General features: G+C 36.2%; 1 protein-coding gene across 1 annotated transcript in view; it reads right to left on the bottom strand.

The window, feature by feature from the left end:
• Positions 1-17,251, bottom strand: part of LOC131689555 (heterogeneous nuclear ribonucleoprotein L) — an 803,699-nt gene that overhangs the window by 21,414 nt on the left and 765,034 nt on the right. Inside the window, exons 10-12 of the mRNA XM_058974744.1 lie at positions 2,142-2,269; positions 1,922-2,072; positions 1,639-1,843 (exon numbers count right to left, since the gene is read on the bottom strand). Of these exons, the coding sequence (XP_058830727.1) occupies positions 1,639-1,843; positions 1,922-2,072; positions 2,142-2,269 (484 nt within the window). The remainder of the gene's footprint in view (positions 1-1,638; positions 1,844-1,921; positions 2,073-2,141; positions 2,270-17,251) is intronic.

The following is a 17,251-nucleotide window of genomic DNA, read 5'->3' as shown; positions in this document are numbered from 1 at the left end:
AATAACAAGATTATAACAGAACACAATTTTTGTAACATATTGTATTATAAATTAGGTCTTGTTAGTATTTAAAATAACAGAAATTTATAACAAGTAACAATGCTAGCTATAGTTTAGAAATATTTCTGTTATGTGTTTCTGATCGGGAAATGTACAAAATTGTCTCAGAACAAAAAGTGGCTACCTTTTTTAGTTGGGCAAATATTGAACGCGAGGCCAAAAATTGAGAAAGCTGTGCTAGTATGTGCTTTATAACACAAAACTGTGGAAAACTGTGCAGTTATTAAAATCTGTACAGAACATTGAACATCAGCGAAACACAGATTAATCTGTGTACTTGGCATCCGTGGTCTAGTCATTACCAAGAGCTACCCGTCGACAGTGCTGTTAGAATTGCCGGTGGTAGCACTTATCTTAGCTCCAGCCTAAAGGAATCCTCATAACCTTTTTTCCAGTAACTACCACCCGGATATAGATGAAACACGAAGATACCCATTCGTCGAAGTCAGAGGGCTAGTAACACCGAAAGAGAGGTACGAGAATTCGTATACAAAACAGCAGGATTTGCTCTCCACGAAGCAATCAATCTGATCAAGAAAGCCTACTTTGAGGAGCTTAGCCATAAAACCACCGCGAAATCTTCGGGTGACACCAATACAGCATTGCAATGGCGAAAATAAAAAACCCCGTGGTGTCACCTTCAACAATCTGGTCGCTCCCTGTACGGCGAAGGAAGCTGATGATGAAGAAGAAGCCCTAATAATCAACAAAGAGCAGATGAAAGCCACAAAACTTAAGTAGACTCCAGAAGCCGGCGGAATCTCAAACCTGGCTCGGTAACAGCAATACAAGAGAACCCGGATATGTTCAGAACTACGCTGCAAAAATACATTGAAGGAGGTAGCTTTCCAGATTACTAAAAGCAACAGAAACGAGCGCTGCTACCGCAGCCGGGAAAACATCCGGAGGGTATTCTCAATTCTCTATCTTCGGTCCGATGCTGTGGAACGCGATGTACGATGGAGTATTCTGGCCGAATCTTCCCATGGGTGTGAAGATTGTCGGTTTCGCGGATGATGTGGTGCTCTAAGGACCATTCATAAATTGCGTAAGGCAAAAATTGCCCAAAATTGACTCCCCCATGTAACAAATTGTCACAAATTTCTCTATTCTCCCCCCAAATTCTTCGAAAAAAAATTTTTGTTCAGTAAAAACATGTTACGTAACGGTCTAGCTTACTCCCCCACCCCCTTATGACACAACATGTCACAACTTCTCGGACAGGGGTTCCCTTCCCCTAAACGCGTTACGTAATTTATGAATGGTCCATAAGTAGTCGGGGAATCACTGGTAGATGCGACGATAAACACTGTGGAATACTGGATGCGAGAGAGAAAAAGCTGACGATAGCCTATCATAAATGAAATGGTATTGACTAGAAACCGAAGAAAATCACGGTCGGAGAATATACCATCGACTCAAAGCATGAAGTAAACCAATCGGGTGTGATAATCGATGAGCGACTGAATTTTAGTTGTTACGTCTATTATGCCTGTGAAAAGCAGGCAAAAACTGATCACAATCATAATGAACAATTCGGCGATAAGCGGTAGCAAAAAAAGGTTTCTCCTAACTTACCTTTGTGATCCATAGCGGTGTGATTGCATCTCATGATGGCGTTCACTGCCAGTGCCACGCTGGGGAACTCAACCAATCCGGAGGAGGAGCGTTCCGATTTCAGCGGGAACATTCGCACCTGGGCCGGATGGCAGTCCTTGCTGGTGAAAGCAGCCAGCAACTGTTCCTCGGGCATACCGGGCGGGGTGTTGAAGAAATGGAGAATCTACAAATTTAAAAAAAAAAGATATATTGTCGATATTCCCCAAAACTTGATTCTTTAATCAATTCCGAATGAGCATACCTTGCTCGGTGGTTGAATGCGATTTTTGCTGGCTTGGGTCAACGATAGGAAGCGGTTGTTCTTGGAGGCGCTGTAGTCCTTGAAGCTGATTGAGTTGTCCGGAAGGGTGTACGCGTTGGTTGATTCTGACAAGTAATTTTGCTTGGAAAATCTGAAATTCAAAGATGAATGTAGTAGCAGTACAAAGTTTCTTGTTTTGCTGTCAAGCATCACAACTTACGCGATCTGAATTTTGCTGCCATCATTTCCGATTGGAATGTTGTTCAAGTGCTGAATGCTGCGTTCCACTGCAATTGCATCTCCCATCTGTACCATGGCCGTGCCTTCTTTGGTTTTCAAAAACTTTATCTGAAGATTCGGAGAGAAAACACACAAAAGAAGCAAATCAGGAAGATATTACTATTTCAATCCCATTCAGCATAAAACTGGTGACACTAGAAAAAGGTACTATAAACAACTACGTAGAGGAAATAAACTTTCCGGCTGTTTCGGTGATATTATTTTCCGCATCGACCAAAAACGCAAAGTTTCATTTTATTATACCGAACCGAATATACCGTTCGCAACAAGTCATTTCTTCGTTTCCTCCCTACATCCTCATCCATTTCAAGCATAAAAATACGGCACGGACGAGTGGCCGTAGCAGGTTCCCAGCGGAAGTAAAGAAAATGACTCCGACAAACTTTGCACTTCAAGCATAAAAATACGATTGCAGAATACATTTTGCAGCAAAACTCACCCGCTCCCCCCACACTGCACGGACGCAGTTTCCCATTTTCACCCGAACCGAAATGTTCTTTTAGCAGTGTAGGAAAGTTTCTTCACTTATTTTATGCCTTCTCGAAGCAGCTAAACTCGAAATCAGCCCGATCGGGGCGTGTCGAAGGAGAGACGAAATTCATAACTAATAAATGTTAAAGTCACGCGCATCGATAAATTTAATATAACGTTTACTGGGTAGCATATTGAGCAGAACTCAAAAGATGGCTTAACCCTTAAATGCATACTCTTGCCATTTGGCAACATACCGAATTTCGTGATATAAAGTCTTAACAAGAGGTATATATCTTATCCATACAGAAAAATGAGTACCAAGGAAAAATGAGTTTCATGCATTTAAGGGTTAAGGAGGTCCTCTACTCTCGAGGCCTGAAATTGAGCTGGTTTTTGAGGAAGAATATTGAATATCTATTTTATTTTTATTTTGAAGTTACATGTTATGAATTTAAAATTTTAAATTTGAGGACCAAAAAATACATTGGCGCCCTTGAAACGTCACTTTTGGAGGTATTCGTCAATGTAGATTTATCGATAGACGGTTCCAGATTTAATAAATAAAGCTGACTTTTATTTGAAGCACCTACAAATTGTTTGCCGCACAAAAAACTTTTTGTGCAATTCGACAGCTTCATTATAGGTCAATTCAAAAAACTTCCTATATGAAAATTTGCTATTTTTAAATACGGTTCTTAAACCAAAACTTTGAACGTTATACCTTCACGTGGAAGAGCCAGTATATTAATATATACTGTTACTTAGTGTAGAATTAGACTTCATCCATTGCTGCTTTTGTATAACCGCCAGAAGAAACCTAAAACGTTGGTACACAATCGGGACTATCGCATTAGAAAAGGTGACTATGTCAGTGATTCACTCAATATAGAATTGATCAAGGCTATGATGCAAAACCTTAAGGTTTAACAGAGAATTGGCAAAAATGAAAAACGAAAAAAGCAGTCTTTTTCAATACCATTTGTTAGATCTTCATAAAAATTAATCAGCAGTTCTGTAACAACATTCTACGTAAGCTGATTGATTTTTATGAAGATCTAACACACAGTATGGAAAAAACTGCTTACTGTCCAACTTTAAGGTCCGTCCAAGTTAAGTTTTCGGTACGGATCAATACCTTTACCTAGGAATTTCTAGCATGCTGTTAGTCGCCTCTTACGACATGGAAACAGGTTCCCAGTGTGCAAATTCCCAAATGGTTTTTGTTTTAGTGTTTCAGATTCTTCTCGTCAGTAACTAGCACCAAGTGTCTAGTTAGACAGTGTATCTAAACTAGTACTCAAATTAGCACTAGTTAGACACTAAAATCCAAAAAGTCACACGTCTTGCGTGAACACTAAACAACTGGCTTATACCGAGTGATGGTCCGATTCTCGAGGTTCCCAATGGTTCTATTCTTGACTGAAACAGCGCAAAAAAAATTTAGCCCACCGGACAACACACGGCTTAGAAAACTGTGCAGGTCTAAACAACGGAAAAACTTTGGTTTCCTGTACTTCCAAAACAAGCATTGCGTGCGACACAACAATTTGGTCCATGCTTCCTTACTTTTCCATTTTGTCTGCTTTTTCATTTCTGTTTATCCTCTAGTTTTTCAACTCTTTGGTGTTTTCACATTTTATACATTACGCTCATTTTTCTAGCTTGGTTCTCTTATAAAATTTCTATTGTTCTACCATATTTTTAATTTATCTATCTTTTGTCTGTATTAGTTATGGAATTTGCATTTCGACTTCGTCTCATCGTCTCTGTGATGCCACAGATGTACAGATTTATCTAGAAAGGTAAATATTTTTTAAGTTTTTTTTTGGCACAGTTTCTGTACGGTACGAATTATGGATTTTTGTAAAAAAAAAATACAGATTGAAACAGATTTTTTTACGTATTACGCTAAACAGCAGTGTAAAATAATTAAACACAGCAAACCCAGTAAATAGCCGGTCAGGGGTTGGGTTAGGTCGCTGACAAAGTGCCAGCGAGAAGCTGAGCTGGAGCTGTCGCTGACACTGCGGGATGCACGATGCGAGGAATCTTTTTGCAGCAAATCAAACGGAGCTTGCCAGATTAAAAGCAGACAAATCGCGCAGATCTGCTCCGCCTTCATTCAGACATCATCTCTTTGATTTGCTGCAACCAGGTTTCTCGCATATCATCTTAGTGTCTATTTCAGCTTGCCGACCCGAATGAAAAATGTGTAAATAAAATATTTTTTTAAACAACCTCACGGTGTCTCTGATAGAACAATATTTAGACAAAAAAAATCAGTATCGCTTAAATATTCACTAATTGAATGCTTAGATACTCCTCTTTCATCTGAGACAAAATTTGAAATGTTCTATCGGGGGGTCTAGAACAATAATTTTTTTTAACATTCTGTTGATTATTTTTGAAAATTGCGTTTCAATGAAAAGCTCTCAGAATATATATCACTCTTAGGGGGATGGATCTTTGGACATACAGTATCAGAAGGAGGGGCGTGCTACGTTAATGAATACCTCCGAAGACACCAATGTCCGACATTTAGCCAATTTCAGGATGATTTAAATTTAAAATTTAAATAATATTTTTACCCGGGGCATTTTTTTTGTCTCTGGCAAAACAATATAACCACAAACAAATCAATATCACTGAAGTACTCACTATCCGGAAACTTGCTTCTATTTTAAACGAGACAAGTTTTGAATTGTTTTTTCTAAGGTTCTGGAACTTTTTTTAATATGAAAAATAAATATCTATGTTTATATACATATGGACACTTCATTACTCGTTTATATGTCAATATATGAAACTAACTTTTTTAAATTGATGAATAATTAGTATCAGTAAATAATTTCTTAGTTAATGATTTATTTGTGTTCTTTGAATTCAATCAGTTAGGTTATGTATTGTTTAATACTTAAATTTAGAGCTTTTTTCACAAACGTCATTTTGATGTGTGCCAATTTCGATGATACGGTATTTGTTAGTACATTTATTATAAGTACATTGGCCTAATATCTGCTTCCTATTTACTAATATCTGCTTACTACTTCCATGGTAAGTGAGATGAACCTGTCTTTGTAGATTAATCTTCTGAAATTGACTGAAATTTTGAATACTTTCTTTTTGGATTTGCGATCAATGCACTAAATATTACTATATTTTGCCTTAAGAATGATACGATATAGGAAACTTTACAATTTTTCGCATCTACCAAGTTGTGAAAATATTTAAATAATTTTTTTTAATTTATTTATTTTAAATAATTGAGTCTTTGGGCCAACATAGGGTTTAAACCTGTTATAATAACTTTTTAAAATTTCTTCAAATCCGCAAAACAATACCCTTTTGTTTATATTTTATGATAATAGAATTTTTTTGCTCAGGATTCTTTTCCGACCCTTGTCTTGCTCAAAATTATATCATTTTTGGGTTCCTCAGAACATTTTACCTTTATTTCATATATTTAGATCCTTTGTTTCGTTGACTACTCAAACCAAAATACTTGATAAAGTGCACTTTAAAATTTCAATTGTCCCATATTTGCTATAATAGAATTGCTACTTTGAACCAATAAACAATCCCTAGAACACCCTACTGCTTTCAAACATTTTTTCGCCTCCTCCAAATCAGATAGTATAAAATGATTTTGTGGAAAATATAATTTTCTGCTAAAATGTGAACCACTGCTCCTATGTGTTTTAAAGGGAGAGTCTGTCGATCGTGTTTAAACTCGTAATTTTCAAGGAAACTAAAAGCTAAAACAAATCAAATTGAGCTAAAAGTGTTCAAAGAAACCATAGAACAATTATAGAATTTTGAATGTAACATTAGTTACAAAGAAATCCCGAGCAAAAATATATTCCGAAGAAAAATAAATTGAAGGAAACGATTTGTTTTGCAAATTTCAAGACCCCTTAATACCAATGTGAAGCTGGCTAAATTGTGTCTTCGAAGCATTTCATTAACATTACAAGTCCGTTCCTATGATAGTGTGTGCTAACTGATTTAACTGCCTAAAAGGGAGATGTATGTTTTTTGCTACTCATTGAAAAATTACCTAAAAATTCATCAAAATGTTGAAAAAAATGTGCTAGACCCCCCGATAGAACATTTCAAAGTTATGCTCAGATGAAAGAGGAGCATCTAAGCTTTCGATTAGTGCGTATTTTGGCGATATTTATTTTTTTGTTTAAATATTTTCTACCAGAGACACCGTGACCTTGTTATTGTTTTGGTGCAGAATCCGGTACATATTTTTCTATTTTGCTGATACAAAAAAATTTCTGAACTCCCGGTTCAGATTTAATTGTGGCAACACTGTTCATCAGAATCTGACACTAACTTAGTGAGAAAAAGAGTCCATTTTAAGCCCAATTTTTCCCGCAACAAAAGTAGCCATTTTTAGCTGATGACAATTAATGAATTCGAAATATTCGGTTTGGCTCAGCAAGCCTATGCAAGACGCACTATGCTATATTTCTCCTCTTAAGGGACTTCACGCTTGACTAGAGATTTGCTCAGGAACTTAGTCATGTCACCAGGCATTGCATTTATCGCTCATATGGGTAAATGCGCCCGGATAGTTTGCTACTGCGACAATAAAAACTCACATTTTCACACGAAAAGTTATTGCCACTCACACAACTTCTCCGGATAAATACAACGTGTTATTTCTCCGGATAAATAAAACAGCCGGAGAATGAGTGAATGAGTTTATCACGGCATCCTTTTTGCGTTCGCTGCTTTGCTGTCGTTATTCCAAAACACGAAAAAACAAGTCTATCATACTTCTTTGCCGCTTTTCTTTGTAATTAAGTGTATTTTTTGAAGTTTTAATTTATTTCCACGAAATTAAAATTTTATCACCTTCTCCGGTGAGAAGGAAAAAGTCAAATAAATTTTATTCGGAAAATCATTCTCACGCTATTTGTGGAGACGGAGAATTTTGCGACTCATCTTATCTCGGAAAAGTTGGACAACGGATAAGCTTCTTCTCGCGTGAGTGAGAGATAATTACAATGCCTGGATGAGACGAAGTCGAAACGCAAATTCCATAACTAATTTAGTTATAGGTTTTTTGCTCTTCACGCGCAAAGAAATAGTTTTTACCAAAATTGTTCTCCACCAAGGAGAAATATAGCATAGTACATCTATTGTCATTTTTGAGGTTCGTTTCCTTTTTAACAGAACCTTTTCAATTTTTAGTTCATCACTTCTCTATTTTATCTGAAGTAGTTTGCCAGTCTTTTCGAAGGAAGCTTATTTTGCATTTTTCCATACTTTTACATCCTATCGCATTTTCTATAATTTTTCAAATTAGTAATTCAATTTACGTTTCGACTTCGTCTCATCAGAATCCGACACTAACTTAGTTAACGGACTAAGCTAGCGCTGAATTGACGCTAGCTTCACAAACCGGAGGCACAATTTGTGTTCCTGAGCAAACCCATAGTCAAGCATGATGTCGTTCAAGAAAAGAAGTCAATTTTAAGCAGATGAGAACTAATGAAATTGAAACATTTGGTTTGGTTTAGCAGGCTAATGCAAGATGCACTATGCTATATTTCTCCTTAGTGGAGAACAATTTTGGTCAAAACTATTTTTTCTCCATAATTTTCCGCATTTTTTATATTTGTTCCTTTTACAGCTGGTACAGCTAGTTCTATTTTTCTCTTTGCCCTCTTTTTTCCACATCCAATATTTCTTCAGATTATTAGTTACATTTCATTGTCACAAGTTTTCTATTTTTTTAAATTCACCCTAATTTTTATTACATTATATTATCAATAATCTCAAGTATTGACAATAGTATTGATCTTGTAAGGGACAGCTATCTCAAGACTAGAAATAAGATTCTATATACAAAAGAGGGGCAAAAGATTTTTTTATGAAAGATCTTGGTCAAGATATTCAGAGGGGGGCTTATTTCCAACATCGGTGTAGCAGCAGTTGTATCAAGGACAGGGGAGAGAAGGCGTATATGGTGACAGGGAAAGAAGAGCAAAACTTGCAACTTTCGGGCAAACGGGAGATCAGTGACACAGATTAGCACCTCAGTCTAGTAAGTCGTCGAGTACCGGATCGGCGGATGATATTCTTCGGACCCGTTCTATTTCTCCTTAATTGTGTTATTTTATTTCTATTTTGTACAATTTTCCTTGTTTCGCCGATTTGATAACTTTTTTGTTTTTGACATTAACACATTTAGAACTAATTTCTTTCCACTACAATTAAAGAACTTGCCAAAACGTATTAAACCGGTATATTTCCCGAAACCGAAGTGTTGTATTATCTTAAATTTTCAGGTGCTGCAATATTCTATAGCAATGTAGCACTTTGACCAACCAGGCTAAAAATATATGCGTAATCTTTTCCGTGTAAACAAAGTAAAATCCTTGGATTTAAACTTTTAAAAATTAAACAATCGAACTATATTAGTATGATTTCTGAAAAAACTCGTATGTTTGTTAAAAAACGACCTTCACTCTCACAAGTCATTCTGATTTAACTAGTATTACACCGGAAAGATAGATACATCTATTAAATAGATTTACTGCAACGTTAAAACAACCAATGGCAAGACAGCCGAAACCCATCAATCACTGACATTGAGAATAATAACTATGATGTTTAAACCCGAACTGGGTAACGAGAAAGAGCAATGCGAACGCAAGAAACGGAACGAATCGTTACACCATTATCATTTGACATACCTGTGGCCGCGCTATCAATCCTCGTAGGGGCAACCAGAAATACGTATCCGTCGACCGAAGCTATTTATATCCGCTCCTGAATAAAGCGACCAATCCAGCGACGACGACGGCCACACGATCTAGACGCCCGCGACGGTTGATATATTGGCCTACACCAGATGGACGCAGGGATGTACGTACATATAACACACCTGGGAAATGAAACCATCAACGACAATTGGTCCATTCGGACGGACTGAGAAAACCGCATCGCATCAGGTAGGGGAAATTCAATCCTCATCCGAGCGAACCAGCTGTATCAAACGTTTGATATATGGTCTGCTAATTAATATGAATGATGAGTGGCTGGGTGTAACGAATGGAGTTCGGGACTATTGTAGACGCAACGTGCGAAATTATTATAACTTTACACCTGGCAAGATGCATTTTTCGGGGTATACACCTTTAATTCGAAGTTTCGAAAACTGCTGGGATTCTTCCAAAAAAAAATATGTTAATGAGGAACTCGCGCATGAATTCTCGAAAAAATATTTGATTTGGCAAGGGAACTGTTCCTTTGGCAAGAAAAGCAGAACGGATAGGACTAAGAATTCGGAATTATATCAAAGGGCGTGTCTCAACAAATGAATTTTTCTCTTCATTAAGTCCCATGATGGTCAAGTTACGTTCTGGCCAGATCTAGCCAGAAACCATGACTGCGAGGAATGGCTTCAATGGTACAACGACAATGGAGCCCGGCTCACCCCAAAAGAGCTGAATTCACAAAATTGTTCCAAGTTCCGTCCATTGGTCGGACGGAAAAATGGTGGAATTAGCTTGCTAACCCGAGCAAGCGGAAAGTCCATAATACCCCCATGCTCATGGGGCTTGACATGGGTGTTTGAAATGGGTTCAACCTATGAAAACACCATTACCATGGTCCGGTAGGTCCCATATAAAACACCATATGTTGGTGTTCTTATGGGTTATTGAGACCATTTTATGGTGCCTTGATGGTTGGGAATTTTGGCACGGACCATGTTTAAGGTCTTTTCAAGGGGCTGTGTGGTGTTTGAACCCATGAGTATTTGCTCGGGAAGACCGCGACTGAAAAAGGCGTGCACCGGCTGATGGGCGGCGAGTAGGAGCATTTATTCAAAATACCGATGAGTTTATTGTTTCCGTTATTGATTTATTTTACGAATGCTTAATTGGAACCGTTCTGAAACATTACTTCGGGATTGCGATATCGGAAATATACCTGGCTTATGAATACTTTTAAACAGAAAAGCCTAACATTTCCTATTTACAATTTTTTTATAGGGGAGTGAGGCAATATCGCCATGTGGGGCGAGTTGGGCACCCCCGTTTTCAAAGAATCTATGAACAATTTTCGACGTTTTTGCTTGCACGAATGCTCCGTCAATCATTATTAGATGATGTAATACTTCAATTGCGACGAAAAAAAAAATTTAAATAACAAAAAATACAAAAATCTGACGGGATGTCAAAGAACTGAAAATGTTACAAGATTCAAGCTATATGAAATAAGCATTCTCATGACGTATGTGCGCGGTAATTGAAAAATGCATGCATCTCCGTACTATTTAACGCCTATCTAGCTATTTCAAACATAAAAATAATTTAACAAGACTTTACAGTTTCTACAAAAAATCTGCGAAAAAGACTCTGAAGTATGGGGCAAAAGCACCACGCAAATCTCATATGAGTTTATGCATTAAATCCCGAAAAGTTATCCCTATATAAACGTTTTATACCTGAAGTTACGGCGAACGATAATATTTTGCTCGAGAAGATTACTCGCAAAGTTATTATTAAAACAAAATCGACATTTGTATCTCACAGTTCCGAAAATACTGTTAAAAAACTATAAGATGAATTTGATTGCCAACTAAATGTCACTAAATCAATGGAAAATATGATTCTTTTTAAGTATAAGTGAAATAAATTTTAAATTTTGTGATAAAATGCAATTTTTTTGCGACATGATCATATTGCCCCACAAGGTTTTTACCAAGCCAAAAAATCGATCATTATAAATAGGGTAAGGTAGGGTAAATCCGACCGTTGGGTAAACCCGACCCCCCTCTGTTATCGAAAATTGGAAGCACTACGCGAACTAATATCAATGTTGTCGTGTAGGGCATCGAAAATAATCATAATGGTGGTATGGCAGCATTTTATTAGTCTACATTGAGATGCTCAAACGACAATAAGTGTGTATTTACAACATTCGATTTGATTTTTGTGCATCATTGACTACAGAATATTTCTTATTGTTAAAGTGATAGCATAAAAAATGTAAGTGGATTTAAATTCTTTGTTCAAAATCCTACAAAGTGCATAGATGAATTTAGTCCAACTTGTTTTAGAATTTTTTCTAATTGCATCGTAATGAAAAATGACGCGGTGGGGCAAATCCGACCTCTAAATAGTGGGGTAAATCCGACCGCTTTTTTGCTAAGAAAATGTTTATTTATCAAATTGAAATATATTTTTATTGTTATTTTATATTATGTTTATGGAAAATGGTTCATAATTACAAACGAAAGACACAAAAACGTGATGATTATAGTATTCGTCAAGCAATTGCTCCAATGCAAATGGGAATATCATTACGTGCTACTGCTCGTGATTTTAGCATTCCAAGATTGACATTGAACTCCATTTTCTTCATGTTACAATTCAATAACACAACATTCATTGATTTATCATTGAAAAACCATAAAATTTGGGTAATATCTGTACTAAATCAACCAAAAACATAGGCGGTCGGGTTTACCCCACCATTTTTGAAAGCAGCAAAATTGAACGTTTTCGTAAAACGCTTGAATCTTAGAGTTTTCCCATGTTGCGAATGAAATGATATACATAGAAAGTTGCCCAGAATTCTAACCTTTAATTTGGTATATAAAACGACTTGATCCAATGTAAAATGAGCATTTTACAACCAAAACCACTTACTAGGTCGGATTTGCCCCACCTTACCCTAACGATTATTTTCAAAAATTTTGATTTTTTTTTTAGCACGTTTAATAACTGCATGTGAAGAATATGTTGTATTCTACCAATAGAGGGCAATTTGGGATTATTTGTATGTTTTGCTGCAGATATATTTGCCTTCAACCTTAGGGTGCTCATATTGCCTCACTTTCCCCTACTATTAATTATACACTCAATTAGAAACGATAGTGAAATGGGGTATTTCAGAACTTACACATAATTTCAGAATTTAAAATTCTGAATAAGTGAAAAAATATGAATATATATTCTTGAGACGATATTAGTTGAAATGCTTTACTACGTTCTTGCTATTAGTTGAAATATTTTATTACGTTTTATCAGTTTTGGATAAAAATAATCCCCATTACGGAAAATCAGTAGATTGATTTAGTACATCAAATTGTCTAATTCACTGATAATTGTTTAGACATTTACCCCAAAATAAGTACTAAACTATTAATTCTGCTCTTAATTGATTACAACCAATCATGTATCGTGAAATAACTTGCATTTTAAAATCAGTGGACTGCCAAATATAGATACTAAAGGCAAACAAAGCAAAATATTTAAGATTTTTGAAGTGAACATTGTGCGAAGACAAAGAACAATGTGCCATATTACTGCTATGTGATACTACACCGTAGTGGTTGATGTTAAGTATTGACGTAACCATGTCTATTCGGTAACAAAGATGTTGCACTAAAGAGAGGTGATTTGAGATTTAAAAGAACTTTTTCTATGTGTTTTTAAAGGTGTTTCGAGTGATCAGTAATCGACAAGCCCGACCAATAACTTACTGCCAGACCTGGCGAATTATAATTTGTTGTTATTGCTCAGACCAGGTTACGTACGCCAGGATACGAGTCAGTAACAGTTGTTAACATTGCCTAAGATAAGAATTGTTGAGCGTGATTTAGAAAATCACTATAATCATGTGTTCTACCTAGGATATCATAGCCCACAGATGGCGTAGGAACTTTGAAATTCAAAGCCATGATTTTGTTGATCAGGTTTTGAAAGTTTTGTAAGTATTCTGATCAACAAAGCATGTTTAATGTGTTCCTTACTTAGGAACGGTGTCTCAAATTTGATCAGAAGATTTTTTTTTCTTATGCGGCACCTTCTGAGATTTCGCGGTTTGGTGCGCTTTTTGATTCCATTACTTTCTAGCGGTGCTACTTTCTTTGAGTTCTAAGCTGATGGATTCTAGCAACCCCATTTCCTACCTCAGCATTCGAAGCGGTTCGTGCGGATACCAAATTCAAAATAACTATGTACTAAGTCGGTACACGTTCTTTTGCAGATCAAGGTTGAACAGCAAACAGCAACCGGACCTGACGCCACAAACTAATTATGTCGGCACACAGCGAATAGTGGAAACCAATCAGAACCTTGCATATGAAACATTCTTAAAATATAATGTTTTTCATTCGTTATAAATACAATTCAATACAAGATCGTTGTAAATATTTTCGACCCATTATTATAAAAAATGAAAAATAAAATAAAATATTACATTCAGTACGATGGAAGTCATATTTGATCGTTAAACATATTGCAGATCGATATTTTGCAATAGGCCCTTATATTGAAAGGCTTGATCAAAGGCCAAATATGTCCCCATTAAAGAGTAAAACTATGAAGTAAAGTTAGTTTCCAGTTTGTAAGCTAACTAAACTCCACAAACGCATAGAAAGTCTGACAGTACTGAACAAACAGTTCTCTCTCTGTTCTAATTATCACAGTTTCTTCATTATCGTACGTGAGTTCGCTATTATTTCAAATTTGCGCTCATGTCATGACTGCCGTAATTACAAGATATCTGGAGGTGAAGATATTTCGACTCTCGTCAAGGTTCAACTCTAGGTTAGATATATTAATAGATTTAAGATTCTTAAAACTTGCATGGTACAAAAAATACCGGTATTTTTTGTTTATTCATTACCTCTATTTCAGCAACAAAATGGATCTGAATTCCACGGCTTTTCGATACCGGTACACTGACACCTCCATTTACGAACACTTTTTTCCGTAATATTTGATTAACGTAACCTTTTTCTAGGAACTAAATTCGAAATAACGAACCAAGTTCGGAAAAAGGTTGAGAATGTACAGTACCGTATGAAGTTGCATAAATCAATAATAATCTTACCAACTAATAAAGAATGAGTATATTCGGAATGGGGTTGATGAGTACATGACGGAAATCGATGTTTGAAGCCATTTCAGAATTCATGTTGGCGACTTCCGGTTTGGATAAGTTCTCTATAATCTCAACAATATGGGTATTTTCAGAACGTGATTGACGGTTTAGATATATTATCTAAAACCCCAACAATGTTGGTATTTTCAGAAAAAGATTGATGAGTAATGACAGAAATAGATGTCGATAGCCATTTTCTAAATCAAGATGGCGACTTCCGGTTTCGATGAATTTTTTATAACTTCACAATCTGGGAGTTTCCGCAATGGGATAATTATATAGTAGATGTATAGTAATAGATATAGATATTGATATGGTTATTAGAGTCTTTCGCAAAATAATTTTTCCAAGAGTCGCCCGTTAGCCCCTAACATATATGAGAAAGGCAAAATAAATAGATGTATGATTTTTATAGAAAATTTGCCAAGGAAATAAAGTCTCGAAGACCGCGAAACAATCTGACGCTTATGAAAAAGGTTATTAAGCAAAAAACCGACTGATGCTTTGAAGATTTTCGAAAATTTCAATTTTCATAGCATCACTGCTGCTGACGGTCGAATTATAGGGGAACCCGGGGCTATTAAGACAGTGGGGGTAATTCAGACCCCCTAAGTTTCTCAGAAAATAGCAAGACTTTCTGACTATCGTACATATTCGTGGAACCGCTAACCTGAAACGTTAATTTTGAGAGATGAAATTGATTCATTGTTCTTTGTAGAAGGAAAATACAGCGTGTTTCTTTTTTGCCATTCTCAAAACAATCATTATAATGGAAAAACCGTGATTAATGCAACAAATAACAGTGAAAAATATAAGGTAAGTGTTTTGGGAAGCTTGAGGCTCCTATTTTATGGAATGATTTTTGTTTGGGTGAAAACACAAATATTTTCGAGACGCTCACCACATTTGTGCGAAATGAGCGAATGGGGCTATTCGGACCCCCTATTCCGTCAACCACCGTTCAGCGGCTTGCGGCTGCGCAAACACCATTGCACACGCTACAGCAAAGAAAATACATGGGTCGCCAATCGACAGCTGTGACATACCAGATTAAGTTTTGTAAAGGAATTTATTTATTTTTGCTCCTTACTCTTATAAATATTTTATAGGTAAACATAATTCCTTTGCAAAAAAATTAAAGAAAAATCACGGTCTGAATTGCCCCCTTAGGGAGGTCCGAATCACCCCTACATTGGAAGAAAAACGTAGAGGTTTGCCAATCGTCGCCTAGCGCTGTCATTGAGTGGTGAAAATGAACCTTTTATGGCATCAAAATTTTCTCACATCTATCCACCTAAAAGGGCGATTTGCTTAAGTAGGTCCGAATAGCCCCGGGTTCCCCTAAACAAAAATTTTAACTTTCTATTATTATGTACAAAAGAACCCTCAATTTATCCCTCAAAACTCTTGTGAAATGGCCAATAAGTACAGATAATTGATTTAGACACATTAAGAGAAGAGCAATACAAAATTGCATATAATTGGACAACCAACAGCTGTGGTGCTAGAAAAAATGAATATTTTTTCAATCGTCAGAGCATTAATCGGTTTCTGCTTAATGACTTTTTTTTTCAAACATCAGATCGTTTCGTAGTCTTCGAGACTTTGTTTCATTGTTGAATTTCCTATAAAAGCCGCATAATTTTTTATTTATTTTTATTTTTCGGAAGCTCCTGGAGGAGTTGTTTTGTAAAAGTTAACTTTCCCATGCAAAATCCCATGTAAACTTTAAACAGTGAGCGCAAAAATATAATATAATGGTTATAGAAAATTTTGCTCCACCGGAAGACACAATCTTGGTGTTTAAAATGACGTCGCTCATCGATTTTCATCATCTACTCGTCAAGCCAATTTCCAAAATTCCCTTTTGATCAGGGTTATAGGAAATTTCGCTCAAATCGCCATCCTGGATTATAAAATAGCGTCAAACATCCGCCATCCTGGATTTAAAAATAGTGCCAAACATCCGTTTCCAACCACGTTCCAAAAATACCCATATTGTGGGGGTTAGCAAGAATCTTGCTCAAATCGTCTCGGATTTCAAAATACCGCCAAAAATCCATTTTCATCATCTATTTGATAAGCCCGTTCGAAAAAAACCCATATTAGATTATCGTGAATATTACTTAACTGGAAGTCGTCATCTTGGATTTCTAAATGGTGCCAAACATCCATTTTCATCATCTACTTGATAAGCTCGTTCCAAAAATATCCACATTGTTACAGTATAATCAATAAATTTTTTGAACTGCTTTGACGAAACGAATTGAAATAAGAATGTGAAGCTAACTTTTTTAAGAAATAAATTTCAAATAACGAACACTTTTTTATGAACTGATTCGTTGGTTCAAACATGGTGTTTCCAGTGTACAGAAACAATACCTAGCAGATTGCTTGTAAAAATTAGAAACTATTTTTGCTACCAAGTTCAACTATTTTGCTTCAACTTGGTTAAATAAAATGTTACAATGAAAAAAACTGATCGCATTGTTGACCACTTCTAAAATATCAGCAAATATTTTTTTATCACAACCGATTCTGGACCAATTGGGAGGGCCAGTGAGTATTTAGGCACTCATGTATCGACACCCAGTTTATATCGAAAATGTTGAGACAGGAAAGCAAATTTGAAATGAT

The sequence above is a fragment of the Topomyia yanbarensis genome, chromosome 3, assembly GCF_030247195.1.
Source record: "Topomyia yanbarensis strain Yona2022 chromosome 3, ASM3024719v1, whole genome shotgun sequence".
Classification (NCBI taxonomy): Eukaryota; Metazoa; Arthropoda; class Insecta; order Diptera; family Culicidae; genus Topomyia; species Topomyia yanbarensis.
This window is presented reverse-complemented; position numbering and strand designations above follow the sequence as displayed.